The 27,532-nt window shown below is 38.5% G+C and overlaps 4 protein-coding genes across 10 annotated transcripts; all 4 read right to left on the reverse strand.

Moving 5' to 3' along the window:
• Positions 1 to 744: 744 nt before the first annotated feature.
• On the reverse strand, positions 745 to 13,734 carry LOC105688975 (xaa-Pro dipeptidase). 4 transcript variants are annotated; one of them, XM_048654017.1, is made up of 10 exons: positions 13,449 to 13,731; positions 13,225 to 13,353; positions 9,849 to 10,047; positions 9,288 to 9,527; positions 8,575 to 8,636; positions 8,440 to 8,484; positions 5,354 to 5,623; positions 1,710 to 2,154; positions 1,362 to 1,513; positions 745 to 1,227 (listed from the first exon to the last, which is right to left on the reverse strand). In XM_048654017.1, exons 2-10 carry the CDS (start codon positions 13,242 to 13,244, stop codon positions 1,149 to 1,151), a joined length of 1,512 nt encoding a protein of 503 aa, XP_048509974.1. In that variant the 5' UTR covers positions 13,245 to 13,353; positions 13,449 to 13,731; the 3' UTR covers positions 745 to 1,148. The 4 variants fall into 4 exon arrangements, with proteins under 4 accessions (XP_048509974.1, XP_048509973.1, XP_012261079.2 ...); XM_048654016.1 differs by having other exon boundaries at positions 13,436 to 13,731; XM_012405656.3 differs by having other exon boundaries at positions 13,432 to 13,731.
• On the reverse strand, positions 5,631 to 8,433 carry LOC112694847 (FAST kinase domain-containing protein 4-like). Its single transcript, XM_025746254.2, has one exon. The coding sequence runs from the start codon at positions 7,973 to 7,975 to the stop codon at positions 5,813 to 5,815; it is 2,163 nt and encodes a 720-aa protein (XP_025602039.2). The 5' UTR covers positions 7,976 to 8,433; the 3' UTR covers positions 5,631 to 5,812.
• A 5,339-nt stretch (positions 13,735 to 19,073) lies between the features above and the next one.
• On the reverse strand, positions 19,074 to 21,191 carry LOC105688977 (probable nitrile hydratase). The gene has a single exon (XM_012405662.3). It carries the CDS (start codon positions 20,725 to 20,727, stop codon positions 20,167 to 20,169), a length of 561 nt encoding a protein of 186 aa, XP_012261085.2. The 5' UTR covers positions 20,728 to 21,191; the 3' UTR covers positions 19,074 to 20,166.
• Positions 21,192 to 21,645: 454 nt separating this feature from the next.
• LOC105688924 (augmin complex subunit dgt3) lies at positions 21,646 to 27,412 on the reverse strand. Of its 4 annotated transcripts, none has more exons than XR_007278030.1 (11): positions 26,940 to 27,412; positions 26,655 to 26,861; positions 26,360 to 26,546; positions 26,074 to 26,291; positions 25,860 to 25,991; positions 25,440 to 25,779; positions 25,103 to 25,335; positions 24,551 to 24,719; positions 24,343 to 24,492; positions 24,164 to 24,252; positions 21,646 to 22,710 (listed from the first exon to the last, which is right to left on the reverse strand). XR_007278030.1 is itself a non-coding variant. In XM_012405568.3 (10 exons), exons 1-9 carry the CDS (start codon positions 27,119 to 27,121, stop codon positions 24,355 to 24,357), a joined length of 1,806 nt encoding a protein of 601 aa, XP_012260991.2. In that variant the 5' UTR covers positions 27,122 to 27,412; the 3' UTR covers positions 21,646 to 24,252; positions 24,343 to 24,354. The 4 variants fall into 4 exon arrangements, 2 of the variants coding, with proteins under 2 accessions (XP_012260991.2, XP_048509970.1); XR_002305856.2 differs by having other exon boundaries at positions 21,646 to 22,788; XM_012405568.3 differs by having other exon boundaries at positions 21,646 to 24,252.
• Between the last annotated feature and the right edge of the window lie 120 nt (positions 27,413 to 27,532).

A 27,532-nucleotide genomic window follows, 5' to 3' on the forward strand; every position in this document is an offset into this window, starting at 1 on the left:
TACGTATCGAATACATGGAAGAAAAAAATATCACCCACATCGTGAACGGGTGTTCAAGAATGTGTAAATAGCTTATACTAGGTGTTGTAATTAAAAAATCATTCGATTCATATCATACACGGGCTATAGATTCGACTTTCGCCGATGGCGATGACTGAGATTACGATGTAACGAGATAGTTTTCGCTGTACTTCGTTCACCGTAAAAGTCGTCAAAATTTTACAGCGTTAATACCCAATTCAAGTCAGACAAACCGCGTAGTTTTAAAGTTCAACAGTTAGCTGGAGGTAGCTCTTTAGATTACGTAAATTTATTCTGAGCTTACTGAAAATAATGAATAACAAACAATTACATGATTGTAACAATGAATCACCTCGGGGCATCGCGGTTCTAAAAAAATAGAGAAGCTAAGCTTGAAAAAAGAATTCGATCTTATTAATTTTTAGAACAAATCTAGGAAGGTTGAGAAATTATGAAGGGCTTAGCGAATAAATATGAAGAGATTATGAGGGGAGGGAAAAAAAAAAAAAAAAAAAATTGTTTTCGCTCTCTTCTAATACCATTAAACGGTTCGAAGACAACGACGAACGTATTGTACTACGTCACTGGAGGCAACATTCGCTCTTTCCAGGCAACGACCCCGAGGTATATTTTACGTGGGCGCATTTCAGTCTGGCTAAAAATTTTTCTTCATCCCTGGAATAATATCGAATCGTGAATTTTCAGACAATATAAACTGATTCATTTAACAAAGGTATCATCATTTATTTCAAAGTATACCTATAATACGTAAAGCTAATATCATACACGCCATTATCCCAAATTTACCGTATATGGATGCAATATCCAATATTATTCACGAGGCAATCATATTTTACGTACTCGTGTAAGTTTTTTTTTTTTTTTTTTTTTTTTTTTTTATCAATTCATATTCATCGTGATATGCAAAATTATATAATGACATATTTTGAAAATATATTTAAAGTATTTCAGGCATCAGTGCACACCGAAGGATCTGATTAATAAAGATTTGAGACGATCATCAACTTACCGCATAATGGGTGTACAAAATATTGGATGTAAAAATTTGTGGTAAAAAATATATATACGTCAGGATTTACCCAGCTCAACTCGTGAGACGGAAAGAATTAATTATCCGAAACCCTACATTCCTGAGGTAATTTCGAATCTCGTCCTCCGGCCATCCAAGCCTCGATTTCTTCGGTGCTGCAAACGAAATCGCGTCAGATCGTGAATAGAAAAAATATACAGATACGAAAGTAGATCTATGGGAAATGGCGAAACGATGCAGAGTAACGACGAAAGTATTATAATAAAAATAACACAATGGCGAAACTCACGTCCTGGGTACTTTTGTCATGTTTTCCACTCCGGTATCGGTAATGAGGACATCGTCCTCTATCCGAACTCCTCCCCACCCTCGGAAACGTTGCAACTCTTCTTGCATAATGAACTTTGCCTGGTCCTTGTTCGCCAACGCCTCGTCTAGTTTCTGCGTTACATATGTATACAGATACTCGTAGGTATATAGGGTTATAAGAAACGGAAACATATCTACCAACTTCTCCGACTGGCGATATACGATCTAATTTAACTTTCGAGTTGTATACCTTAACAGTTGTCACGTATTATACGTATATTAAACTATATACCAAAACTCGATGAATTAATTAAACTTTTAAACTCACACAGTCGATAAAATAACATCCCGGTTCGATCGTGAGGACCATTCCAGCCCGCAGTGTCCTAGCGGTACGAAGTTTCCTCAATCCGGGTTGCGAGGGTCTTTCGGGATGCCCGGGAAGATAACCGCCGACGTCGTGAACGTCGAGTCCCAAAAAGTGTCCCAAGCCATGCGGTTGAAATATTTCACCGAGTCCGGCGCTCATCATTTCATCAATGTCTCCGACAAGGAGTCCACCCTTGACAAGATTGGACAGTAAAACCTTGTTTGCCAGAATGTGCATATCCGACCAAGAAACTCCTGGCTTTGCTGCATTAAGCACCGCTGTTCTTGCCTCCAGGACGGCGTCGTAAATCATTTTTTGATCCTTCGTAAATTTACCATTAGCAGGAAAACTGCAGGTAATATCAGCCGCGTAACCGCAATAGTTTCCTCCCATGTCGAAGAGACTGCGAAATTTGAAAAAACGAAGAAAAAAAAATAAAATAACGTTAGAAAAAAAAAAAAAGATATCGAATTATGTAACACAAATTTCGTAAGAGTTTAAGTAAATCAATCGAAGCGAGGCGATATCCCGTAGGAGGAGGGATGGGCCACGTGACGTTCCTTAGCTCTTCGGCTAGAATTTCTATATACGTTCCAACTCTCGAGCACACGCTGCTAACGAATTTTCTCAACGTAACAAGTACGGGCAAATTGTGTGTACAGATGTCAAAACGAAAATTTCTCGAGATGACGCATCGTACACGCTGTGTATAATATAATTCTATAGTTAACATAATATAAGTAGGTAAAATATGACTATGGTGCAAAAAAATTGCCAGGTTGCAGATGTGCATATAAAGAGATCACCGCTGAACTGAATAGAGCTTCAGCCGGATCAAGGAAACGATCTACATAATTATTATCTTCTTACTGTAAAAGTTCCTACAATATCACCGCAAAGACCGCAAACGGCTGCGGGTGTATAGCTAATGCGGTAGAAATTTTTTCCTCCTTATTTCTTTCGTTATCCTTTTTCTTGAGGATAACCACATCCTTGATAATCGATCGTATCCGTACATATTTACGATAACGTAACCGAGTTACAAATCTCCGTTCTCTGATGTAACGATTATGTACAGTTTTCAATATACATATAATACAGAACAAACATCGTGGTTATGCACACGTGTATCATTACGTATAGTTGTTACACGGTATAGGATATGTATTTACGTGTTGCAGATCGGTAATTTCATTCGACCCAAGACTCCGTACATGTTACATGTTATATACGCGTAATTGAGTGTATATATATATATTTATAATACGTTTACGTGTATAATAAATGTATGGTAGAATTCGTATTCCACCTTACGTCTCTATAATACATACAGGAGGAATTTCACCGTCAATTTATGCACGATGTTGAACAGTGTGTGCGCGATATAGTTTAAATTCGCCACATCAATTACATGCCCTCTCCGCGGGCGGTGGGTATAAAACATAAATCATACAAGATTCGTACTTTTTTTTTTTTTTTTCTTTATTTAATTTAATTTCTTCCTCCCGTAAACTGGTTTTATTTTCATTTTATTTGTTCGGTTTTCACCACGTGTAATTACACACGTTGCCATTATAGCAGATAATCGCGTCGTGAGATGATATTTTTCAAATCAAAGCTGTCTCCCGATGAATGGTTTTGCGAGGGTAAATGCGTGTACACGTATATATATACGTATACCTATGTATTAGGAGATCAAACGTCGTGGATATAGTGAAAACTATGAGTAGCCGTTTTGCTTTGCAAAGATCATGTAGGTGTTTCTAATTTGCATATCAAACTCGGACATCGCTCAGCTTGTGTCTGTCTGTGTCTATGTAGATATATAGCGTACCTCAAAATACGTGGTTTTAGAATACCGCTCGTGCACGTCGAGTGAGATAAACATGCGTGACGAGACCCTCGTCGTAGTATTAAATATTCATTTTCACAAGAATATCTACATGTTGTATTGTAAAATTATGCATATGGAGCATCGCCACGTGCTGTCTATTATACATGATACTATAGTATTCTGTAACAACGAATTATACGGTTGGAATGAATGAAAATTTCGTTTTTCGGTACTGATTTTATACATGTAATGTGATACGTCATTTCAGAAACTGTGGAAATTAACAATTGGTTGTAAGAAAATTCACGATGCTCTCACATACTATTTAATTGTCTCAATACGCATCTGCGCATATATTACGTGGTTCTTGTTCACTCAGTGGATATCCAAGGAACACATGTGTAAGCATAGGTGTATACATATATATCACGTGTAATATCTATAATGCGCGTAATTAAACACTCGTGATAAGTAATTGGAAGCACAAACGGCGTATAAATTTTTCTCGATAACACCTATTACATACACACTGGCTACAGTTTTATATTTAAAAATGATTCTACATCGAATCAATGAATCGATTGTGACGTCTGTACAACCGCAGACCGCAAACCATGGGTATAGTAAAATTAAATGAGATAAACGCGGCTAACCCGAATTAAGAGGACTGCAACGAATAGATTTGGAGGTGCGCAGAGGGGATTCAAATACCGCATCCTCCGATATCACGCGTATCTCATTATTGAAAAAAATGTCTACCAATTCCCAGGATTTCAAGGGTAATCAACGTTTTCATTGTGCAATTCCTAAATCGTTGTCATTTCGGGAAATTTGGATGCACTCTTTTGCTATTCGAATCTGAGATAAGCTTTCGTTTGAGCCTAATTTCAGTTTCCATTGACGATGAATTTTTCGGTAGTAACTATTTTCGAATATTCGATGTACTTGGCGATTTTTTTTGCGTCATAAGTGCCTTTCGAGGGTATGCCACCCATGTTACACGAATTTTTATTACATTTCCATTGCGTAAGAAACCCCACTGGGCGTTTGATTTAATGAGTATAGTTAGTAAACCTATAATTATTGAATATGATGTTGAAATTTATCGAACTACTAATAGGTATGTTACGATATACCTATTTATACTACAGGTGCGTCGAATTGGGAATATAAAACAATGGCTTGACGTGTCGATTTTTTTTTTTTTTTCCTTTTTTTATGTTCCATTTTATTTAGTTCACACGGCGAAAGTGAGTCACGGTTTTCTTCGCACTGTAGCGTAAACAAAATAAAATTACGAAAAGAGAAAAAAAAAAAAAATTGTGAAGAATGTAAAAAACAAACGTCTACGTCTGGTCCTTTGATCGGTTCAACAATACGCCGAATGTAAAACATATGTACGTACGCTTCGGTATATTATATACGTATTTCATCACAATCTAATTCTAAGCAGAGAATTTCTTCAAAGGTTTGCATTTTGCAAGAGAACAGTCACACGGGTAACAAAACTCGTGTTTTTCATACAGTATCGGATATAAATGTCGAAAAAATACGCAAATGCGTATTACTATATGTATATATCGGCAAAGTTTCTAAAAACACAACTACCGGGGGGCACATTACAATACACCGCGTCGCGCCATCGGTAAACCACGACTCAAGTGACACGCCACATTCACGATTCAGATATGACATTAGCCACTTGCATTAGTTTTGCGACTAACAATAAATGAAATAGTAAAAACCCATGAGAATTTATTAGGCTCACCAAATGTCTCCGTCCTTGAGGACCCTGTTGTTCGGGGCCCCAGCGTGCCCGTAATGCAGAATGGACGAGTTGTGACCAGATCCACAAATGCAGGTGTATGAGACGTGCCGACATCCGCCGACAGCGTAGGCGTAATGCTGAAATACTGCCTCGGCTTGGAACTCTGCGAATCCTGGACGAACTGCTCGCATCACCGCCTTATGAGCCTCCGAACTTATCTCGACAACGTACCTCAGCACTTCGATCTCACGCGGCGATTTTATCACCCGGCTACGAGACAAAATCGAAGAGTTTTATGGGAAAAAGTGTTCGCTTGAATACGTGGACAGAAGGAACAGGGGGCGAGACAACGGCAGCGCGGATGTTCAATTTATATAACATGTGGATGGATATTGAAAAATTAAATTTCGAAACATGACTCAATCCCAGGTAATTGTATTTAATTCCTTGCCTCCAATGCTACAGAGCTTTTTCGAGATTGGAAAATCTATCTTTCAAGTATTTCGCGATGGCTGCGGGGTCCGTCTCAATTCTTTCCAAAGTTTCATACTCGAGCGTAACAACAGAGAGTCCGAACTTTCTCAAGTGTCTTTTCCGCATGCTCTGGAATCCGGTGAGGTGTTTCGTGGTATCGCGACAAAAATGTTCAGGAACATGTACGAGAACCGCCGTCTGCGAATTTTTCGTCAATTTCTTACTATCGAGGTTTAGATTATACTGCGGGGATTGTCCTTCTCTCGGATGTACCAACGCGTCTAACGTGTACAATTCGTTGTTCGGCATCTGTCCAAACGACACGTTTTTACTGACACGATTATCTCCGCCGCTAATTTTTTCCAGTTCTTCGTAAATCTTATCGAGGATACTCGCGATCCTCTGATCTTGAAAATCGGTGACAGAGCTTTGAGAGTCTCTGGGGATCATGGGCCCCGCGTATCTGGGGCATTCCAGCGTCATCGCAGCGTCAAAAAGCTTCAGTTTGCTTTTCACTCTTTCTACCGATTCCGTATTTCCACATCTGAGAAGTCGTTCCAAGAATTGGGATCTGAAAACTCGACTGACTAGTCTGAGAGGGTACCTTTCGAGGCACACGCAAGACAGCAGAATGTCGATGACTTCTTCAGGCTTGATTTGGCCAAATTTAGCCGCAACCGCCTCCTCCAACGACTTCCAAAATCTTCCCGTGATTTCCACCCCAGGCCGAAAATCTAGGGTACCGAACGGCCCGAAGATCGGAGCTAACGTCGCCGCAGGAAGACGCCTTCCGTTTCTGGCCAAGTATTCGGCACAGCCTCCGAGAATCCGTGTATTCCTGATCCTCAGTCCTCCGCAATAACTCATTATAGCTCCGACAAGAGTCGGCTCGTTGATACCCCTTCCTCTGGATACGTGGCGCTCCAGGACCACCTCTACCGAAGGATCAACGTTTCCGGTTGCCGTCCAGGCACGCACGAGATCGAGGAGATCTTCTTCGGCGATATTTTTACCTGGGGAAGCCGCCCACCTGTTGACTGCTGCCAAAGAGGCGGAAGAATTGATCGAGGCCTTCGCCAAAGCGTTCAGAATTCCAGAGATTTGTTTGCCGTTGATTCTATCGAGAAGTCTGTTCAGCGCTCGTTCTAGGATAGCTAAAACGAGTCGCCTGCTTTTTTTGAAATGTGGTAGCGCTGTGAAAAGCGATAGAAGTGTCTCTGACGTCAATTCGGTTTCCCGGGCAGCTAAACCGACCCATAGAGAATCAACGGCGTCCTGATAATCCGAGGAATTGAATCTCCCGAGGGTAATAACCGCCTCTGCAATTTGCGCGGCGGTGAGTTCGTCATCAGCGACTCTGGATGAAATCTCATCGCACAAACGACTTCGAAATTCGTTAGTTGTCGGACTGACCACGTCACGAGCTAGGAGAGCGAAGGCTTCGAGAAGCACGTCGTTGTCCTGGCTACCCGCGATCATTTCGACGATCTGGCCAAGTACGACATCCCGATTCCGTGATGTCGGTGATAAACGGGTTCGGCTTCGCGGCGCACTTTCGAGCTCTATGATTTTTTTCAACGCTTGAAGAGCTACCATAGAATTTATCTCGTCGACTATTATCGTCTCCAAGAGGGTGAATACTCCTCGAGGGGTGTAGCAGGAATCGAGACCTTCCAGAAGTTGATCAACATCCGCTTGTTTCAGGAACTCGAGATCTGATCCGAACAGGATAGCCGTTCCTTCGTCAGTTTCTATGTCAATTCTCTTTCGACCTCTGCACACCCCACCTGTACGACGATTGGCCTTTTTGCCGGTAAGATTCGAAGTGCCGGAATCCTTGATTTTTGGAAAGTGGTCCTCACGGACCGCGGTGTAAGACTGAGCTTTAAGCTTCGCGGGCTGAGGTGTTGTACACCGTTTCCAAAGAATGGAAGGGTCGCTGACCTTTCGAACTATTACAGGCACCTCGTGAACTAACGAACCGTCCTGTACAAGTATCGTACTCCGGCATAAAAAGGGAGGTCGTTTGAGGGAAGCGTCTTCTGTATTTGAACTGCTGTGTTTAAGGTTATTGGGAATCTTCAAGATCGATTGAATACCTGCAGATGCAACTCGACTACGCCCAAAGAAAAGAACTCTGGACAACATGATGGTAAGAATTACGTTTGCAGGGATTCGGAGTTTTATTCACGTTATGAACGTTAATTTTCATCATTTTCGACCTTCGTCGCCGAATTATAGGGACGGGGAAGTTTTTTCGATCAGTCAGTTTTGGGCGGGTCCATTTTTAAAATTAGCTACAAACGCAATCTCTCCGGGAATAAAATTCTCAGAGATTCCTGTAAGATCGATTAAAAATAAAACAGCGCACTCAATTTTTTATCATACATCGATTCGCTCGCGGCATCTGCAGTATCATCCGCCAAACTCCGACGCGAATCTACAAGCTCATAATGCTCCTTCGATAAGCTCGCGAACTCGCGAATCGCTGTGTTAGTTAGCGTCGGTAACGCAGTCACTGTTTAGTTAACAAATGAAATCAGCACCGCAAAGACATTTATCATAGACCAATTGATAACATAAAAATAGCCATAAGAAACATAGCTGCTCACCATTCCGCTATTTCCGGATGTAGCAATACGTTGTTAACGTTGAACCTGAAACAGCAAACGCAGTTGCTTTTAGGCCATTGTTCTCTCCTTCAGGAGTACGGCATAATTCTGGAAATCGAGAAATTCTATACTTACTGCTCAATCTTTTCGAATATAGCTTCCCGGGCAATGAGCCCACTGTCAGTGTTGAGACCTTGCTGAAAATTAGAAGAAAAAAAAAATATCAAAATGGGACAGAGACGTCAGTCCGTTACGCATTGAACAGTCAAACATTCGACCGCTGAAAGTAGATAGTAGATACCCTATCTACTTCCAACGACTTGTGACCAGCTGCCCGCGATATCATACATATACCTATATACCTGCAACAATTCCGCGAAGATGAATTTATTATCCTTAGAGACGAGCCAATTTTTTTTCACGGAAGAAAAACAAACTACACGCGTAAAACTTAATGAAACTTGACATCAAATCTTCACGATCTCTCGTGAATCCCGAAGATCCACATTTCCGAAAATTTGGCATATTAATTAATCAAAGCACCGTTATCAGATCCTATGCTGTTCCAATAACGATACACGCGATCAATATTTCAATCGACGAAAAATTTAACGTTATACAAGCATGGGTGAAGTAGATATCTCGTCGCAATTCGACGAACGCCGAATAATCGTATGAACTCTCCAAATTCTTACAGAATGACGTGTATGACATTAAAGAATTCTTTGAATCATCGGTAATATTTATATACCTTGTGACAATCATTGTTTTTTTGTTTGGTTCTGTTTCTTTTCTGCGGAAATACATCATGAGAGCATATAAGAAATGTCTAAAATCTAACGTCTCACCAAAGTCAGAAGGAGGGTCGCTCCACGCTTGGCAAGTACTTCGGCGATTTCGTCGGTGTAATAAACTTCGTCGACGGCGTATCTTTTTCGGAAATCATCGGTTGAATGTATGTAGCCTTCCCAGACTGCGTATTCCTGTGGTAAACGAGGGAAAAAAAGAATCGACACTCCGCTAGTGACGTCCAAGCATCCAAAACAATTTGGCTCTTCTACAGCGAAACACCATTGGAAATAGGACTCCTGTGGTAGAAAAATACAAATCACGATGGCAGCCAAATTTAGCTTTTTTCTTTTTCGTCTGTCTTTAATTTGTTCGGTGGATAATATTGCTCCTACAATAGTATAGAATCACCGAGGACATGCATATCCATACTGCGGTTTTCATTATGCACAACAAGTACCAAGAATTGCGGTAATATTATGAATGAATAACAAATGTAAACGACTTTCTACACAGCTGTATTATACGTTGAAGTTATGAGAATTTATCATTCATTAATTAAATGTTTTACACGTACAAATCACACGTATTCACATATGTGGAATCCCATATACGCTCACCTGCCTAAACGGCCAGCAAATGTCAGTGTCGTTGAAGGGAATTTCCGAACCACCCTGCAAGACAACGAATGCTCCCTTATTCGGAACATTAGGATTAGCCCGAAGGCGAGCGACCAGTCTTTCCCGGTTCTCCCGGAAAAGTGACATCGGCACTCTGAGAGTATGTTCACCCCTCACAAAATGCGACTCCATAGGGCCCCTGAAATAAATTAGAAAACTCTCCATAAGGTCGTTCACCGACGCATAATGAACAGGTGTTCTGATGGACGTTCAAACAGCTGTTGTCTCACGTGTCTCTCTTTTTTCTACTTTTTATTCCTTTAACCTGTCAGTTTAATTTTTGTTCAATCAAAGGAGCAAAAATATTTATTGTTTTTGTATTCGTACAGTGCGAACTTATATATAGATATATTAGTTACGCAACTGATGGGCGGTAATTCTAGGAGTACATATTTGTGAATGTTTATATTTAGCTAGGCTCGTGTCATCGTTAATAGGCCATCATAAAATCTACAGGCCGCACCTCACGAGTTGCGATGTTATTTTTTAAATTTTCATTTCTCAAGATAACACACCAGAATATATCGCACATTGTGTATCTACACCAGGCCTGATCCACACAGTTCATAGAGAAATACATCATAAATCAAACGAACAATGTGTAAAAAATACTATAAGGAAATTCCCATTTCTGCGGTAAAAACCATGTCATCGTTTATTTTTTACTTGTGTATAAATAAATGTTGTCGATCCGATAAAACGTAATAAAAAGGTCAATTTTCATCTATTTGCGTCGCAGTTTTATGCCCTTATTTTTTCCTTATTTTTTTCCTGTCCGGCTTGTAGGTATGCTGTAGTTATGTAGTTATATTATACTGCTTTATTCACTGAGTTCATTGACTATCGAATCTAATATATATGTATGAATATACCATACACACATGTTATACCGATATGAATTCACTTCACACAACCATTTGTCGCCGCGTACGCGCATTTCTTTGAAATGTCGTAAGGCGGAAGTTTGCGGTGATTATTGCTCAAAGTATTCTCATACGCTTTGTATAGTAACAAAATCTTCCTTAGTGGTAAAACCGCATGTATCGATAACAATAATAAAACTGAAAAATAGACATGCAAAGCAGAATAACTAAGTCTATCGCATGTACAATGGTAATGCTATATAGCAATTTAATTTTCATGCCCTTAGATACGGAAGGCGTGAGAGAAATAATGAATCTCTGATGTTCCTGTGAAGCAGGATAGTTCGATCGGTTTTAGAAACATATACTCACGACGACCTATGCATTAATCAAATCGTTTATAATCAAATAAGTATTCGCTGGCGCGGATTAATTATAAATTGCATGTTATTTTAGACCGTCGTCACGCAAGCGGGTATTTTTTTCAATTTTTAACCTGCAGCACCGCAGCAGTGGTGTTAGAACGGTAATTTGATATTCGAACTTCTTCGAAACTCGGCATTTATTTTTACCTTACGCAATACCACCGACAATTATTAGCTTAGACACGGGGTCAATGAAACTGGAGGAAAAAAAAAAAGCTGCGATTTGATAATATAATACGACTAGTTTGTTGCAGATTATCGGAAACTTTTGAAATGAGGATCGCGAAGAGATTCCCGTTCTTTTAAGTGAGATACCATAATTTAGCTCAATATTTGTTGACAGAGGTTCTGCAGATCTATATACCACGCGGTATTGCAGCTGTTAAAAGCTCTGCACAAACATAAAATTCAAAGAACTTTATGTAACATATTTTTTCACGTTTATAATAAATATTTTACCCAGATTATTCACATATGTATATGCCTCTTCGTCAAATTTCTAGATAATATGGATGACAAGAGAGAAATATAAACGCAGACACACACCTGATCTTCAACCACGTGGATTGCTGAGATTTATTTATTTACGTTTTAGTCGGAATGGGCGTAATTAGAACGAGCACAATTTTTTTTTTCTCCTCTTTAACTATATGATGGAAAGTGGAGCAGCATCTAGTTTAGCGGAAAAAAAATCGGCGAACATATTTATTCGATTGGCACACCGGGGTATCCAAAGTCGTGGTTTTGTGAGCTTTACAACCGTAATAAGAGGGAAACAAATGATCTGATTAAAATAAATTTTCGTTGGTTGCGGTAAGAGTAAAAAACCGCGCAAGTCGTACGAGGAAAACGATAAGAAAAATAAATTGCAATAAAAAGAACTGCTGGTACAGCATTGAGTATGCGTATATACCGATGGGTATAGTAGCATTCCTGGTTATTCCAGATTGTAAATTGAAATTCGCAAATATAGTTATGTATATTTATGTGTGTCTAGCGTTTGACAAAACAATAACAATTCATAGCCTGGAAATCGAAACCCGTTATTCGAGCGGCGTACACCTATCTTTTGCTGACTCCGTAGTTTATTCTAGATTCAAATCTCGAGGGACACGAAGTGTTACCGACTAGAAGCGAATTCCACCGAAACTTGGCCGGGTTAAATTGAAGAATTTTGCTGCCTACTAAACCGTTTATCTAATAATAGAGACGAATGCTCTATCCACCGTCACAATTTATCGACTGACGACGACAATAAAATTTATTTCTCGTCACTCTCTTTTTTTTCTATCTTGTTTTTGCCTCCCTTTTATTTTCCTGATCAAAAAATTGGCACCTGTCCTCGAGGTTCGAGGCGAGAATTAATGATATTACTGCGGAAATGCGGGTGTTCGAAATTTCAAATTTACCCACGATGGATAGCTTCGTCATCGTGTGTTCTCCATTTATCTCGTGTAATAATTCCTCTGTTTTGTTATATCCACCGGCACGTTATTGACCGAAGAAACGGTAAACAATGTATATCAGGTCACCTCGTATATTCGCTGACATAAGACAATGGATTCCTGTTGAAGATATCGAGTACCATATTCATTATCTCTGCGAACTAAGAGGAAGCAAAAAAAAATCTGAGGAAATAATAATCGAAGCATATAATTATCGCGGTAAAATGTACACCGGGCGTTTACCGCAATTTGCTGTAATGTAATAACATGATGTACATTGTGTGCTCAAATATTTTTCCCACCGGTCGTTGTTACACTGCAACGAATCTGAACAGAACCTACCGATCTGCAGTCAACGTTTGCACTGTACTGCAGCTCTGCGTAATAAATTAAAGAGATTCTTCGTATGCTCCGAAAATTTTTAGTCATACAAGAGTATCAAAATAATATATCATATCTATATGCGCGCTATGAGTAGAAAAATTGAAATGACGAAGTAAAATCGATATGATACCAAACTTCTATGACTGACAGTTGAATATATATGTATATAAATTTTTTTTTTGTTTCGACAAATACGTACGTGGCTTGGATTTCGGCCATGTTGGTTCTTCGGTAGTCTCTTTAGTGTAGATATTACCGTATTGGATTCGATTGGCGGACTTCGAGTTGCGCCGTAGTGAACGACGACTGGGGCTCTGACGTTTCTCTTCTGTATGTACAATATAACACTGTTAAATTTGTATAATGGTGTGTACCACTCCTCTGGTTTTAGCATCAAACGTTATACCTACACAGTGTACGTACACCAGTTTCAACAGACTAGATCGTTGCGATGGTGCTGCTGCTGCTGCTCCTTGCAGTTAGTTGCATCCAGCGGGTATGAGATGCAAGGTATTCCTTGTTATGCCTCTGGCGATCGACTGCCAGGTAGTCGGAAAATCAAACAATAAAAGTATACATATACGTATGTACTATGTATATATGTACTTGCAGAGATATGTCTCCAATCTCTAGGTCGTTTCAATCAACGATGATCTGCAGTAATAAACTGTAGGAATGATGCTATCCCTTCTCTTCTTCCAGCTATTGTCGAGCCTCCAAGTTCCAGGGTTCCCTCTTATATAGAATCTCTTATCTTCTCAAACTGTCATCTACATTTATCCTCGTGTCACAGTCGATCACAACCAGCCTCCTAATACACACGCATCCATACAGTATACCGAGTATACACTATGTTGTATAATGCAATCTACACAAGGCGACTAACACAATCTACCAGCTGTGGACGCTTCACGATAAACATTTATACATAGATGTATTAAAATTGGATCGATTTCACTAGAGAGATATTCAAAGATATCATAGACGCTTAAAAAATTTCTGTGCCTACGATAAATAGTCAATTAACACTTCTGGTACATGCTAATCACTTATTCTGGAATAACTTGTCGTTATTATTTTGATTACTCTTGTTATTATCGCCAATTTCGCACAACTGAATATTATATGCGTAAACGGCGTGAATACTATGTTATTCTACATTGTATACATATATTTTACTGAGGCATGTCTCTCGCGTATAAAATCGTGTTAATTATAATACCGCATATGCATGTATTTATATACGAGGGCAAAACGGTTGTGTGGTTCACAAAAGGAAGGAGAAGAAAAATTAAATTTTTTATTATCCGCTATAAGTTGTTTATACTTCACGGATGAAACTCGTTCAAATGATTCATTGGTATGTGTTCGTCGTTGAAGTTTTGCGTATCTGAATTGATCTATATAGCGAGCTAAGATAATCCGTTCCAGACTGCACAAAAGTATGTAATTATTACATCTGAAGCAAAATAACATAGTATACCGGTACGTGGTAATTAAAAATTTTAACAACTTTGTGTCGTGACATAATTATTGTAACTCCTGCAGTTGGTGTAATCTGAAATGAAGGTAACTCTGTTCGGTATTAGTATATTTGGTATTTATAGGTTCTAGCGTAATCATCGTTTGTATGTAGAAACAATATACATGTAATTCTCTCACTCGTGATTATGCCTGACGTTCGGTATCTCTGCTATCGAAATCGCTAAATTTATATTCGGTAGTGATTAATGAATGACGGATGAACTTTTTGATCGCATTAGGTACAACATACGGTTGAAAACAACACATTGTTAACATTTCGTTATCGCGTTATCGTTGGAAAACAACCAAACGGTCGATGAACAAAGTATGAACCTATGCATACCCATCCATATATGTTCAATTCGTATATGTACACTGGTCAATTATTCTTAGCAGGCATGTATTTTAGTACTGAACAGCAAAATTAACGGGCCTGCGGGACTTCAAACTTAGGATTGTTACATATGTATTTCATTACACAGCAGTGTTCCAGTTTTGGGGGTATCGAAGAGGCTTCCAAAACCTCGAATTAGAATTGACAAGCGTTAAAATTTTTCGAAGAATGAGGAGAATACAAACGGATCACGGTACATGTATGAATTGTAATATATTTATATGGTTTCCTCAAAATCTCATTTCTTATCGGCTAACAAGAGAATATTTTCTACGACTCGCACCCTTATGGAGACATCGATATCGTTAATACTCGATATTGGGTACAGTGAATAATGATCTTAATATCAAGGCGAATATAGATTAAAGATTTCAAAGCGTAAACAAGCTACCACTGGATCGTTACTGCGGTCATTCTAGTTGAAATGAAACAAAGAGTACAAGAAAAAAGAATTAGTAATAAATGAAACAGTTGCAGTGGTATTTTTGTTTGTCGACACAGAGCCATATTTGCCGCCCATTTGTATTATTTCCAATTAGACTTAGTGTTTCCGACCGTCAATTTAGTAACCTTCTCGCATTGATCCACGAAGTAATACGTTATATCTATAGACGTGCTCTGAACGTTTCTCTCCATAGTGTTTTGTTCTAGTTTTATTTTATTCTTTAGTAAGTAGTTTTAATTAGACTCTGCTCTCATCTAATCTTTTACCAGCTAATGAGATCTTGTATAAATGTAATCCTCAATCCGGATCGGTTGATATCCAAATATGGTTGGTCGACGGCAACTGGGTTATAAAAAAGTACGGCAAGATTTTTTATTGTTTTAATGAAAAACCAAAAATGAATATACCATGTACTCACCAGTGATTGCGTGATCGGGATTCTGACCATTCAATTAAATTTGAAACCACTCATATCGCGCGCTTCCTAGGTAGTGGCAATAATTGATGCCTGTCACCAGGGAGGGTCGATAATTATTTTTTATCTTACTTTTTCTTTTCTCTCTTATTCTCATCAACCCATCGTAGCTGCTAGTATTGCTCGGAGGTAAAAATCAGGTCGAATGGATTGGGAAGTAGTTACATAAGTTTCTGTAATTCTTCGTTAAATCCAATCCAAAGAAGAGTTCGATTCTAACGCCTTACGTAACTACCTACGTACGCAAAGAAATAGTACACGGTATAAAATAACTTACTGTACTAAACGACGTGGGTGACAAAGTATAGATACACTACCCAGTTGACTTTGTGTCATAGAAACTTCTCGTTTGAGTCTTGGAAAGTTTTTATGGCAGCAGTATGACTACTCGTTGTGATTCACAAACGCGGATTTTGTATCCAACAATCAAATATACGTCATATACGTATGTATGCTATACCAAGGCGTGGTGTTTCATTTAGGTTGAAGTAAGACAATTTTAACTACACCTTTTTCAATCAGATTATTACCTACGATAATTTGCGTGGTAAGGCAAAAATTTGGGATATTAATCTTGACCCACCATAGAAGAATTTCACATGCAAGCTTTCTAGGGTTAACGGGAGCTTTTCTAATTCATCTACGTAAAGGTAACGCGTACCAAAATCGAGACCAAATAATTAGAAATATCATTGTAACATAGACTCGCGTGTGTGGCTATATCTCATATGATTTCGAATGTTAGCCAATATAACTACGTATACATATGTCAATTGCAGTTTCGTCTTTTGCAGACCGATTGGTTCGCTGCGTAGCAACCAGCCGGCACTACATAATAACGTTGTTATCTGCTGACATCAGCGAGCTAGTGTAATATTTATGTTTGCGCCCCTTTTATTCATTCTATCGTCTAGTTGACGTTACAAATCGCTTATAAAACTCCCTAGCCGTAAAGATATTCTGATGTTATTGGTATTGTATTATTAAAATGTAGATTTGTTATTCAAAACTGGTTGTCAAAGTGCCTTCTTATATGTTACATGAATAAATAAATAAATACACAGTAGAAATATATATTTCTTTCTTTTTTTTTTTTGGTTTTTTATTTTGTTTTTCTTATTTTAAACTTCATTGATTTCTTTATTAATTAAATAGATTTGCTGGGCTCAATGGCTCGCGCAACGATCACATAGAGTTATCTTTTTCTTAAATGGCTAAAGAGTGAATATTTTTTTCCTTTTTTCTTTAATTTGATTTCATTGATATAATAGTATTGTTGTTATTAATATTATTACTATTATTATTATTATCATATATTTCATCAATCAATTCGAACAATTCTGTTCTGTCATACAAAAGAAAGAAATATAAATATGCCTTTCAACTGATATATATAAATATATATTTACTTCATAGGTGAGAAAGACGAAAATAAAGATACTAGAAAATAGAAAATAATGAAAATTGAAAACAAAAAAAAAATTATGGTGTTTCAATATATGTACCAAATATTCGTACATATGAATCTGTAAGTTTTTCGCTTACACGCATCCTTTGCATAAGTAAAAGAATAATAATAACAACAATAGCAATATTAATATTAATTGAAAATAATTGATCATTATTATAATTTCCTTTCTGTTTTTTCTCCTTTTGTTTATGCAAATACTAAACAGTGACGGCGGTGTCAATACCTGATATATGCGATGCGAATAGGTTGGAAGTTGGCTAGTCAAAATCTGCGACTATCACTAAAGCTGGTCACACCAGCCCAGTTTCTATTCACATATACGAGAGTAATTGCATCATCATTTAGAAAATCTCTACCGCCGCTATCAGATATATATATATATATATACATATACATGCACACATATCAAGTATGTGCGCGTTTATACATTAATATAGCTGTTAATCGTCACAAAATGAATCATCTGATTCTAGCGGTTTTTTCAATGACATAGCCTAATTTAGTTTAGCATAATGTGTATATTTTACAATATAGCTATAACATTTCTTTACATCTATACAAATGATTAATATTATAATAGTATACTATAAATATTGTTGATAAACTATGCACTAAAACATGCACAGTAAAGAGTAAAGCTTTATCGTTGAAAGCTCTTCTATAAATTAATTGGTTTTATTTTAGTTTATTTTAGTTTTTATTTTTTTCTCACCATTTTTTCAATTTTATTTTCAATTTTTCGTACTTCAACTATACATATACAATACCAACGTAGGTATTTTTCTTCCATCAACTTAGGGTACGTCATCTCTCTAAATTTTTATACAATTCTTTTCGATTTTTAATTTTTTTTCTTTCTTTGCATTTTTCATTTATTTGTTTTGAGATATCAGACGAATGACACTATGTGTTTGACGCACATTCGATACAAGATCGTTGTTTTCAAGAATATTAACAAGTGTCGTCAAACCGAACGAGAACTAAATACGAGTCTTCTTTTATGAGGAGAAAGAAAGATGTTCGTCGGTAAACCGAATATAGCAAATATTTTTCTATTATACATCACACAATAAATTTAATTATTTCCTTTTTTTACTCGTCATCACATTGATAAATTAAAGTTCACAGTAATGTATATTGGTCGTGAAAGTCGACGACCCGCGTATTATATTTTTATACGCGCACGTACGTACGTACCGACGAGTTTTCGAGAAAAATAAATGAGATCACATATTTCCTTTCATACGAGAAAAATAAAATCAAAATCAAAATAATAATAATGATAATATTAACAATAAACAGTATAAAAAAAAGGTTCAATCACGACGATAATTTTTCGCACGTGAACGCACATATTATGTATGTACGTACACCATTCATCATCCAAACATTTTTCATTTTTCTCAACTAATAAACACTAGTAGATATCGTTGATTAGAAATTAGGGCAAGATGAAATAACATCTACTACACCCCATTATCATGTAACGTCACCTTTAGGAGGCAGACTGACAGACGTGATACTATTTCGAAAACTATACATACATAACAATTATAACCATTAAACTGTATAGTTTATTTTTACAATATAATTTTATATGTGTATGTAGAATACTTCTATTACCTTATATGTATATCAGGTTTTGCGTATAGGTAGGTAGGTAGGTAGGTAGATAGGATAGGATATTGTATTTTGTGCTAGAGAAACGAGCTGCTGTCACGTGGTTGATAGATGGTGTATGATTATTACGCGCGACTGGAAATAAAGATTTGAAGATTTAAACGGTCGATTATCGTTACTGTTTGGGTACGATGTTGAAAAACTAATGTTGGCAAAATAAAAAAAGTTAATCAATAACAACAACGGCAATAACAACGGTTTCAATAGTGTTGAGGAATCTAGTAAAACGCAACGAATCCATACACAACATAATCATGACGTGACCCGATGCGAAACTTTGTAATATTTATTTACCACGATAGAAAGCTGCAGCATTTTGCGAACTCGCCTGGGTAGAGTAATAACAATAATAGTAGTGAGTCATGAAATTCGTTGAATGGTGTCGCGACTGTTGAGCAGCGAAAGGCGAGCGTCGTCGTCGTGTACATAAGTGTCGCCGCAGTAGCCTGTGGCCTGGCCCAGCTTTGGCTTTACTACTAGTTTGTACGCGTGTGTGTGTGTGTGTGTCTGTAACACAGGTATACGAATATACAATTTATTTCAATGTACCCCCGCGACTTGCTCCCTTCTACACACGCGGCGTACTGCGAGAAGACACACATACATACATGTCGGCCATGAGTCTTCCACGTAGCCTCTTGTGTGTAATGGTATATTATATACACATTCAAGTGTACTATATAGTAACAGTCGATACTGCCTGCAACGGCAACGATCTTCGCCGAACGTTCACGAAGCGCAAAAGACTAGCTGCTTCAAATAACAACACACCATATTTACAAACACACAACCGTGTAAGGCGAGTTCCTGCCCAATTACGTTTATCTCTGTACTCCGCTCGAGCTAAAATATGAGCGACCTGGCAAACCAGGGGACTACCACATTCTAATTTACTCATCGATTTACACGATGTTTATGCCATGATCTAGATGTGTGTGTATTTTTTTCGTTCATTTTCAATTTGTTTCCTATTTACGCTAAACTTGTAGTGGATTGCTACACTATCGTTACCTCCGTTCATCCAAGAAGCGAACTACTTTGTCCGTTTGTCGCAATACAGCGTGATAGTCCCCACTTCTTTTTACTCTTCCATATACTTATGGATCTCTATTTGAACTTAAGACGGTTCCTTTGTCCGTCGTTTTCATCACTTCATAGTTCTATCGACGGTATTACCGGCCTAGGCTCATCTTCTGAATCATAGAAGTAGGGCTTTCTTTCGTAAGCCGAATCCCCGACGTTTTCCAGTTCCTCGAGATTCGCTTGCAGTCGTTTTACAGCTTCCTTTATCAGACCACCTTCTCGAAGGAGTACCTGAAGGAGTTCGTAGGGATCGTCGACGTTGGTATTTGTCCTCTTTTGATGATGGTTGAGATGGTGGTGATGGTGGTGGTGGTGGTGGTGGTGGTGATGGTGGTGGAAATGGTGTTGATGGTGATGCCGTTCTTCCTCGGTTGCGTCATTTCTTACACCACAAACTTCGCATGTCGCCGCCGGGTCTGCCCAAGATCTCGATGGTATTCTGTAGGGCGAGGGTCGGCTTTTTTGGGTAAAACTAGACTTGGCCTTGAATCCTGAAAGCCTGAGGTTCTCCTTTATCTGTGAAACGAGCAGGTCGACGTCTCTCGTGAGAAACTCCTGCGTTGTAGTTTCCCGTCGAGGCATGACTTCGATCAGATTCAAATAAGTAGTCTCCTCAGACGCACTCGGCATGATGTTAATTTCAAATAATTTTAACACACTTCGATTAGGCGAGCGGTCCTGCCGCCGTTGTACGACCTCTCTTCACTGCAGCCTCCTCCTTTTGTTCGGTTGAACGAAATTTCGGAAAAACTACGACGGTTTCCCCACTTCAAATTTTTATCACCACTTGCCTCGGTTTCTCCTGAGAGTTCGGCGAGAACGCGTTCTATTGAATGTTACTGAACAACGCGTGACTCACCGGCTGACGAAAACTATTCCTCTCGTCTCACCGCGCTTCTTCCTCTTCTCACTGACCAATGATGACTCGACTACCAGCAGTCCAACGGAGTTTTTAATCTTTTTTTCAGCAAAACTTTACTCCAGGTATACAGAATATAGTCGCAGGTAGGTAAAACGGTACAAAATGGGGATGCAACAGCGAACCCGGCACCAACCGGAGCTGCGAAAACACAACAACAACCAACAACACAACTATGGAAATTTTCCTCGTTTACTGACCGTTACGAGGTACACCAGTTGTATACGTATATGAAACGAGACCTTGTTGGTGTACGACGGCGATTCACTACCACCATTAAATCACAATCGACGCGGCACCACGGTGAGTTGTTATTGTTTTGAAATTCTCACTGGCCAATATATCTGGTTGGTATTTAACTTTCGTTTCGTTGTTGGTATTAGGTGATTCTTCTCGTGTATGAACGAAAATTAACTTTTTATTTTTATATCCAAATGTTGTTATTATTCTTCTCCCGAGATGCGAAACGATGATCGTTCGTGTTTTTGTTTTGGTTTGTAGGAGCCTGGAGGTATAAGTTACGTCACTTTGTCGGTCGCACGTAGCCTAGCGTATATCCGTTATACCTGCTACAGCACAACATTTAAAATACAAGCAAATTTTTTCTTCTTATTATTTTCAACTTTTTCTTTCTCTTCTTTTTTAAAGAGGTTGAATCGAGAACAGTTGATTAAACATTGCACAATGAGCAACACTGTCGGGATTGTGGTTTACTGCTGACGAAAGTCCGTTTCGTGACCGTCGTCGTCGGCCGATGCTGCGACTCAAAGAACCAAATAATCCCACCCAGTAACACACCGGGCCTGTTTTAAAGGCAACAAAACACCAGTGATCGTAACTCTGAGAGAGAAATATATACTTATGTATTTGGGAAGGATAGTTCGTTTGTGTGAAACGCGTGCGCCTCTCCTACCATCCGTGTCCGTGTTGTGTGTGCGATATCTTCAGTCAAGCTTGTGTTCTCGGAGCGACACGATGGGGGAATCGAGCCAGCGACTACTGCCGCCTCCCTGCTCGCCACCGTCGTCGGCCAGCCTTCCTTCCTACTCTATTATTGTTTTGGATCGTCTAGCGCATGCGCCATGATCTGAAGCTCGTGTAAACAAACCGTTAACTCCAAACGACGAGCCTGGTCAATCGATACGAGCTCTATACCACACCGGCAACCTGCCTATTTCCTCCTTCCGCGACTAGTTCAAATTTTACTCCCCCTGATCACCCGGTTAAATTCTATTTGCAAACGTATTTGACGTCCATCTTGACAGAGGGCGATATCGTTTGTGTTATTTTAGTCATTAATCCAGTCAATTAATAATCGTTGTTGATCTCTCTATCAACAACACCTATCGACCAACTTGATAAAGATATCTATTCTTAGATTGCTCTGCCGCATAATTGTGTCACAAGTTACGTACATACCTACAAAATGTCGTCTGATGGATGATTCTCGTCAAAATTTCGAGCCACCTGACTGACCCTTCTCTTCCCTTCTCCCTGCCCTGCCCTGCCCTCTTCCTCTGCCTGTTCCGCCCCTCCGTCCCCCACGCTTTAGGATCAAGGTTACACTAAAAGCTCGTGCGCGCCTCCAGCTTGTATAGGAATATACATGATACTCACATATATATATTTATTTGATACACACGCACACGTCTGCCCGGTGCCGGTCGTTGGTCGTTGCGTATCATTCACTGTGCCTTGTCGTCCCAGCGGAAACATACACGTGTGCGGATAAATACATAGCTAACGTTGTCTAGTATGTAACATAGATGTTCCTAGAAGTAAATGAAGAACGCGTTGCCCTTTATACGGGGCATGTTTCTGTGATATTTAAATATCTTTTTCACACAGCTTTTTCATATTTTTGCTGAATGACACGTATAGAACTACAGGGTTATCATAATCATGGATATCTCAGATGAGCGAAAGTCTGGCGTCAGTGTCACTGATGCTCCTCCTTTTTCTCTTTTTCTTTTCGTTATTTTTTCTTGAAATGTAAACGCGCGTTGGAGAAGAAAAAATATTTTTCAATATATTACGAGGACGAACGTAATCGTGGACGACATGCAGAGGAGTTCGTTTCAACATTATTTACACGAAAATTTTTTTCCAGCGAAATCGATGCAAACTTGCGATAGATAACGAGGCGCACCAAGGTTAAAGAGAGAGCGGGAGAGAGTTTGATATACATAATCAGTCTGTGATCTATGCGATTGTAATAATAATGATGTTCGAAAAGTCAAAACAATGTACGCAAATTTAAATATCATTTACATAGTCGTTCATTCGAACGTTCGTCAGTCTCCGTAGCAAATACAGTCATGAAAAAACGCTGAATATGAGGTATCCATATCGCATTCAATTTAGCAATTGATTATTGATAAATGTCACATGTATCCAGGCGAGGAAAAACGAAATGGATCGTGAGATATGAAATTAAAAAATGATACTATAAATGTATCGCGTGGTAATTATGCAACTTGAAAATAGGTATCCGTTCATAGTTATTATATGGCTAATCGGATGAATTGGTAAACTAGCTCAAGGTTTGTTCAGCCTGAATAATAAATCATTACTTTATTTACTCTGATCTGCAGGCGGCAATTACTATGCTCAGGGTGTCCTGAGGCGCATTAATTGAGCTGTAAATTTCTGCATTTTCTTTAATTTACATACACCCAGTGAGTAGGTCGCGATTGTTCGCTCCTCACCGTACGAGTTGATTAGCGATGAAACTTGCGGTTTGAATAAACGTTGCTCTTTGAAAATGTACCAACGTTACTTACGTATTATTCACTCGACATCTAATTGCTGGCAACGCACACACATACGATGTTTTATCTATTATGTATAATAAACAAATGTCCCAGAGAATGGAACTACGAAAGTAGGTAACTCTTATGAAACTGTTTCGCTGATATTATTATACAAAAGAACGAGAGTAAAGGTACGAGATAAGATTATGCTACTTTCTATTTGAAATCGCCACGTGTTTATTCCGCTGCCTGGATACGACGTTGCTCACAGATTTGTCACCAAATTAGAAAAGATATTTTTCTTTTTGTGCTTCCGCATAAAATATAATATCAATCATGAAATAATGAGATGAATTTCTAATGATATCAAAGTACGGCACCGATTTCTACTCACCTTATATTTCGCATCGCAACTCCATACATTGGGATGGGTATGAAATCCGGGTGAAGTTGTAGGAATATTCAAGGATTGGGTCCCTCATTCTGCATTCAGTCGATGGAGAACATTTATCAACTAATATTTATTTTATGAAAAAAGATAGTATGGAAATAAATCACATAATTGTTTCATACCAGAATTACAGTTCAGTAGCCGCTAGCGTAGTGAAGTTGTTCCAACCGCCTTTGAGCTTCTTGATAGACTTCACTCATGGAGTTTGGATCTGCCAGAAATCTTTGCCAGAGAATTGTACTCTCCCACTCAAATCCGTCGCAATTTTTCCTCTGTAATAGCGATACGCTCAGATGTGGAAGGATATGAAATAAACGTAATGTTTCTTACCAATTTTTCTTTCAATCGATTCCTGCGAATAGAAACTTCATTTTGAAGTTGGGAAACACGGACCTCAGCTTCCTCCGTCCGTAAAGCTACCACGAAAGACATTGGCTTCAAACTCGAACTAGGCCCGCTATTTGTTTCTCGTTCATAAACTTCGTTGACCTTCTCTTCCCTGTGGAAATATTTCATTAACATTTCGAGTGAAATTTGTGAGGTCGATTGAAACCTCCGCATGTTCGGACTGAAATAATTGTTATGTCATCTTACTATCATCGTAATCACTCAATGATAATACAAATAATCATTCAGGTGATTAATAGTGACTAAGCACGTAAGAATCGCAATACTTATTTTGAGCAATCAATCCTTGGAAAAATAAATTTTTTTTTCAAACACCTTAACCTTTCAACTTTTGTACAATTGAAAACTGTGCCGAAAACTGATATAAGTAATAATACATGTACATATGAGTCTGAAGCGACCCGTCTTCCAGACATCGGCGCAAAACCGTTTTAGAATCACAAAACTTAGCAGCTTGAAGTTATAAATACTCACAATAACTTGACCCCGTTTATTCGTTCGGCAAGCTCAATGCCAAACATTTTCTCCTCGTTCGCGTCGTTATCTACTACTAATTGTTTGAGAAGCCTCATCGACAAGGCCATTGAATCTCTGTCGTTTGGGTCGCCGTTCATCATGGAAATAAAGATTTTATTATACACGTTAGTTTTCGCGGGCAAATCAGAGCACGTTGTTTCATACTCGGCTTGTAGTTCCAGCATGACATTCTGTTAGGCCAAAACAATATTGTATATAAATAATCAAGAGGTCATCCGGTGGTGATTACTGAATAAACGAAAAGTTAGTAAGATAATTAGCACCTATAACTTACGTTTCTCGTAGAAGAAAGTAAATATTCAGTAGCAAGGTAGTGTCGAGCATCAGCAACAATTTCAAGTGCTTCCATAAGTCGACGGTACTGTAATTCCATCAACATACAAAGTAGGTCGGAATGAGCATGCCCATGTTCAGATGCCAGCTCCCGTAGCCTCAGCATATCGAATAAACGGCGTTCTCTTTGCTCATAGCGTGATTGGGCATCTTGTAAAACGATTTCGGTTATTACCAATTCTGATGATTGAGTGATAGACTCTTCTAAACGGTTCTCTCTCAGGAGTCGTACGTTTTCTTCCAAAAAATCTCTTCGACCGCTCAGCTCTACAACTTCCAACCTGTGGTGATCATAGGACTAAAGTTTCAGGAATAATACCCATATATTCTCTACACCATTACTAGTTAGGCAGCTACTCACTCAAGTTGAGCTTGAGACTGTGGTAATCTTGGACTGCCATTGTTATAGATATTTATCGCAAGCTCTTCGATAGCTGCACAGGCATCTGCGCTAACTTTTGCTGTTACTTCTTCAAACCTTGAAGTTGTTAGCCTGAAATTCGTTTCATGCATATAGTCAATGATCTTAAACAATAAGGTATAATTCAATATTAAGTTTGAAAAATTTAGCTAACTTTCTGAGACAAGTGGATAACTCTTGAAGCATTTCTTCACCACGTCGGTCTCTGCTATCTTCTGTGAAAGTATCATAGTCTGAGTCACCCGTGTGCTCATCTCTGGAGTTGTTTCCAAACCGTCGTTTTATATAAGCAGACAAATAGTTTATGTACATTTCGGTCTGATTTTTACATAGTTCTAAAGGCATCTGGGTCCAAACTATCGAAGGTCCTTTCTATAATATTATCAAATGTGACATAATATATATCCTATATTTCTAACTACGATATCTTTGTAACATACCATTTCAGCAGCATCTGCGTAAATGTTGATTAAATGTTCTACGTCACTGTGAAGTAGCTTGTGAACTTCTTCAAAATCTCTCAAAAGATCTAAGTTATCTTTGTAGCACTCTTCTACTTCTATATTATCTTTATCAAGTTCAATTTGCTCATGTTCAATTTCTTCAGCTAGTTTATCTTCCTGTTCCCTGTAATATACAATAAAGTGAGTTCCACCTAGTTATATATACTTACAAATATGATATTAGATGTATTTGGAATAATGGATACCATATACATAGATACGAATCTCATACTTCAGAATTTTTATGCTATCCTCTAGCTTTTGTAAATAAGCAGCATCTTCTTCGAATGCTTTTTTTTCCATTTCATAGATAGAATTTTCATCCCTTTTACCAGGTTCTACAAGTCGCAGCAGCTCTGGATAATCTATAGTAGCCTTTTCAATTAAGGCATCTAGATTCTCGGTGACCCATTTGCCTGTTTTTTGTAGGTGCTGTTTACTGGATAATTGATTGTATAATTCAATGTAAAATAATGAAGATGACTTTGATAATATTCAAAAAGTGGTAAATGCTCACATCAATATATCTTCTTCTGATAGAACATTAGCTTGAGTTACGTGGGAACAAAACCATTCTAGAAATGGCTGGCTCACTGGTTGATCACAAAGTTTATTCAAAACTTCTGGTGTAATGCTTTGCGATATTTCAGGAACGATTTCCCGAATTTTTTTATGTAGTTTTACCCCCGAGATTTCCATTGTACAAGATTTCAGTATCCGAGGATATAGTACACTGACAATTCCACTTTCACGGTGCTTATTTATAACCAACAAATCTTTTACGGAAAGAACATATAGCAAACTTTCATTCCCAAATGTAACTGAAGATTAAGAAATCTACGTGAAATTTTCAAAACTGCAACAAAACATCACATCACTGCCTGTCCTCACTCTTTTTGCAGGTGAATTATCTACTTTCGAGTGCTTGACCCCAAGAGTTTTGACCGTTGATTTGAATTACAGCACGAACCACGTGTGTGATAGACGAGAGAGTCGATATGCGAACTTTCTCGTTTTCTTAGATTGCCGCCAAATCCTCGATTATTTGACGTCAATTGTCGACTCGTCAGATTTGAATTATATAAGTCGAATATTCTAGGGTGATGACAC

Source organism: Athalia rosae, chromosome 4 (assembly GCF_917208135.1).
Source record: "Athalia rosae chromosome 4, iyAthRosa1.1, whole genome shotgun sequence".
NCBI lineage: Eukaryota > Metazoa > Arthropoda > Insecta > Hymenoptera > Athaliidae > Athalia > Athalia rosae.

What these genes read in the sequence shown, in the direction of transcription:
- LOC105688975 (XM_048654017.1), bottom strand. Translation starts at nt 13,244, where the DNA reads ATGGCCGAAATCCAAGCCAC. An exon ending in TTTGCTGGCCGTTTAGGCAG is followed by an intron (nt 9,528 to 9,848) that starts GTGAGCGTATAT and finishes TTTCTACCACAG; the next exon opens with GAGTCCTATTTCCAATGGTG. An exon ending in CATCCGGAAATAGCGGAATG is followed by an intron (nt 5,624 to 8,439) that starts GTGAGCAGCTAT and finishes TTTGTCTCGTAG; the next exon opens with CCGGGTGATAAAATCGCCGC.
- LOC112694847 (XM_025746254.2), bottom strand. Translation starts at nt 7,975, where the DNA reads ATGTTGTCCAGAGTTCTTTTCTTTGGGCGTAGTCGAGTTGCATCTGCA.
- LOC105688977 (XM_012405662.3), bottom strand. Translation starts at nt 20,727, where the DNA reads ATGCCGAGTGCGTCTGAGGAGACTACTTATTTGAATCTGATCGAAGTC.
- LOC105688924 (XM_012405568.3), bottom strand. Translation starts at nt 27,121, where the DNA reads ATGGAAATCTCGGGGGTAAAACTACATAAAAAAATTCGGGAAATCGTT. An exon ending in CAGTCTCAAGCTCAACTTGA is followed by an intron (nt 25,780 to 25,859) that starts GTGAGTAGCTGC and finishes TGATCACCACAG; the next exon opens with GTTGGAAGTTGTAGAGCTGA. An exon ending in TACTTTCTTCTACGAGAAAC is followed by an intron (nt 25,336 to 25,439) that starts GTAAGTTATAGG and finishes TTGGCCTAACAG; the next exon opens with AATGTCATGCTGGAACTACA.